At 44.1% G+C, this 2,045-nt stretch overlaps 1 protein-coding gene across 1 annotated transcript in view; it reads right to left on the bottom strand.

Moving 5' to 3' along the window:
* The window catches only part of LOC103153101 (myosin phosphatase Rho-interacting protein-like), a 27,438-nt gene that overhangs the window by 23,297 nt on the left and 2,096 nt on the right, over nt 1–2,045 (bottom strand). Inside the window, exons 2-5 of the mRNA XM_016661668.1 lie at nt 1,116–1,193; nt 980–1,045; nt 609–760; nt 452–533 (exon numbers count right to left, since the gene is read on the bottom strand). Of these exons, the coding sequence (XP_016517154.1) occupies nt 452–533; nt 609–760; nt 980–1,045; nt 1,116–1,193 (378 nt within the window). The remainder of the gene's footprint in view (nt 1–451; nt 534–608; nt 761–979; nt 1,046–1,115; nt 1,194–2,045) is intronic.

The raw sequence follows: 2,045 nt of genomic DNA, 5'->3' as shown, positions 1-2,045 counted from the left end.
GGGGTTAAGAGAAAACTTCTGGAAATTCAAATATTTTTCATATTTCAGATCTGAAAAATTTTGATTTTAACCTTACAAATCATCCAAACCACTTAGATCACTTTCTGATTAATTAGCATATTGAGCATTTTCATTGATTAAAACAATAAAGAATTTTACTTAAGCATATGTAATAAACTCAACGTGAAGCTGCTGCTTCTTAATGATCAATCATTAAATCCTCTGCAGCTGCAAAGTCTGTGACTGGAGGAAGGAAACAAACGGTAATCAGACACCTTCCTGCTTGCTGACAGTGTAAACACACACTGAGCACAAACATCTTTACATTTTCAGATTTGTAGATAAATATTCATGTGTTTCCACGGCAACAGACTCCGGTTTATTCTGAGTGTTTCCTCTGCTGCTGGAGGCTTTTAGGTTCAGCAGATGAGAGTTTGGTTTGTTCTGCTACCTGATTGGCCTCAGAGTCAACGCTGTGTTTCTTCTTCTGCTGTTCGTTAGCAGACAGGTACGCGGTGAGCTGCTCACCCCACCTGGTGAGGAGAGAGAGAGAGAGCCGGTGAGTCTGCATCTGATTGGCTGAGAGTGGCGTCCAGTTTCCTGCTGACCCGCTGACAATCTCTCTGCTGTCGCCGCGGATGAAGACTTCCTGCGATGCCGTGGTGATGCACAGCGCGTTCCTCTGGCCGGTCCGGAGCTCCGCGTCCATAACGCCGGTACACAAGTTCATGTTGACGGTTCCCTGTGGCAGAGTGCTGGGCTGAACGAGAGAGAGTAAAAAACACTCGGTTTAATCCCAGGAAGGAACCAGGAATAAAGTGAATAGATTAATGTTTATTAACCAGGAATAAAGTTATAAACCTGGATTAATGTTTATAAACCAGAAACAAAGTTAATAAACAGGATTAATGTTTATAATCAGGATTAATCTCCGTAACACGTCTCAGTTCCGGATCAGAACCGCCTCGGTGTTCCCTACCAGCTCGTCCAGCGCGTACGTCAGACTGCCGTGTTCGTACAGGATGAAGAAACGCCGCTGCCATTTCTGGTAACAGAAAACATTCTGTTAGGAGCAGAGAGAGAAACGTTGAAGTCAAATCAGAATGACGTCCTACCCTGGACCTCTGGGCGGGATTATCAAAGTCCGTTCCCTCAGGAGCCAAACACAACCAGCCGGCGTAGATGGGCTTCGCCTGGAGGGAGAGAGGGCAGGAGGGACCCATCAGGGCTCCGCTCAGGAGACCAGTAACAGGGCCAATAAGAGGACCAGTTCATTAATGGTACAAATTAGTCCAGGAAACATTTTCAAAGAAATCCTGATGTCATTGATCTCAATTTACTATAGTGTTCATTTTTTTTCCAACTGATACGTAGAAAATTAGCTGAATGTCATCCATGTTATATTTCCATATCTCTTTTTGATGTGATTTATTATCAGCATCTGGTTCACAAACAGAAAACAGAAGCACTTTAGATTCTTTCTTCAGATTACTCCTTAAAAACAAACTATACCGGATTTAAAGACACAAGATTCATAGAGCTGTGCAGCATTTCATAGGAGGCATATCAGGCTGCGTCAGAGCAGCGGCGTGCAGAGCGCCTGCAGGTTGAGCAACGCGCTGAAATTACAGGCTGCACAGAAACCTGGCATGAGGTCAGAGGTGATAACATCCTGGAACAACGCCAGGCGCGCTCCTCTCGCCGACCTGCAGGCACAACGCTGCCTGATGGTGTGAGGATGATTTCATCAAGACGGAAAAACTATTTTTACAAGTCAGACTGATCACTGAAACATCGTAAACAGAACCGGTCTGACAGCAGGAAGCAGGCCACAAGCAGAACAGCAAACAGAAACTGGTCTGAGAAACTCTGGGGAAAATTCAGAGGATGGATGACGGACAATACAGCTGCTGTAAAACTAACCCAGACTAACTTGCTCTAAGTTAAACTAATCCAACAAAAACTAACTCAGGCTAACAAAACAAAGCAAACCTGAACTAATCAAAACTAACTCAGACTAACTCAAACTAACTTAAACTTATCCA

Source organism: Poecilia formosa, unplaced genomic scaffold (genome assembly GCF_000485575.1).
Source record: "Poecilia formosa unplaced genomic scaffold, Poecilia_formosa-5.1.2 Scaffold339, whole genome shotgun sequence".
NCBI lineage: Eukaryota > Metazoa > Chordata > Actinopteri > Cyprinodontiformes > Poeciliidae > Poecilia > Poecilia formosa.
The sequence above is the reverse complement of the archived record's forward strand: the minus strand, read 5'-3'. Positions and strand labels throughout refer to the sequence as shown.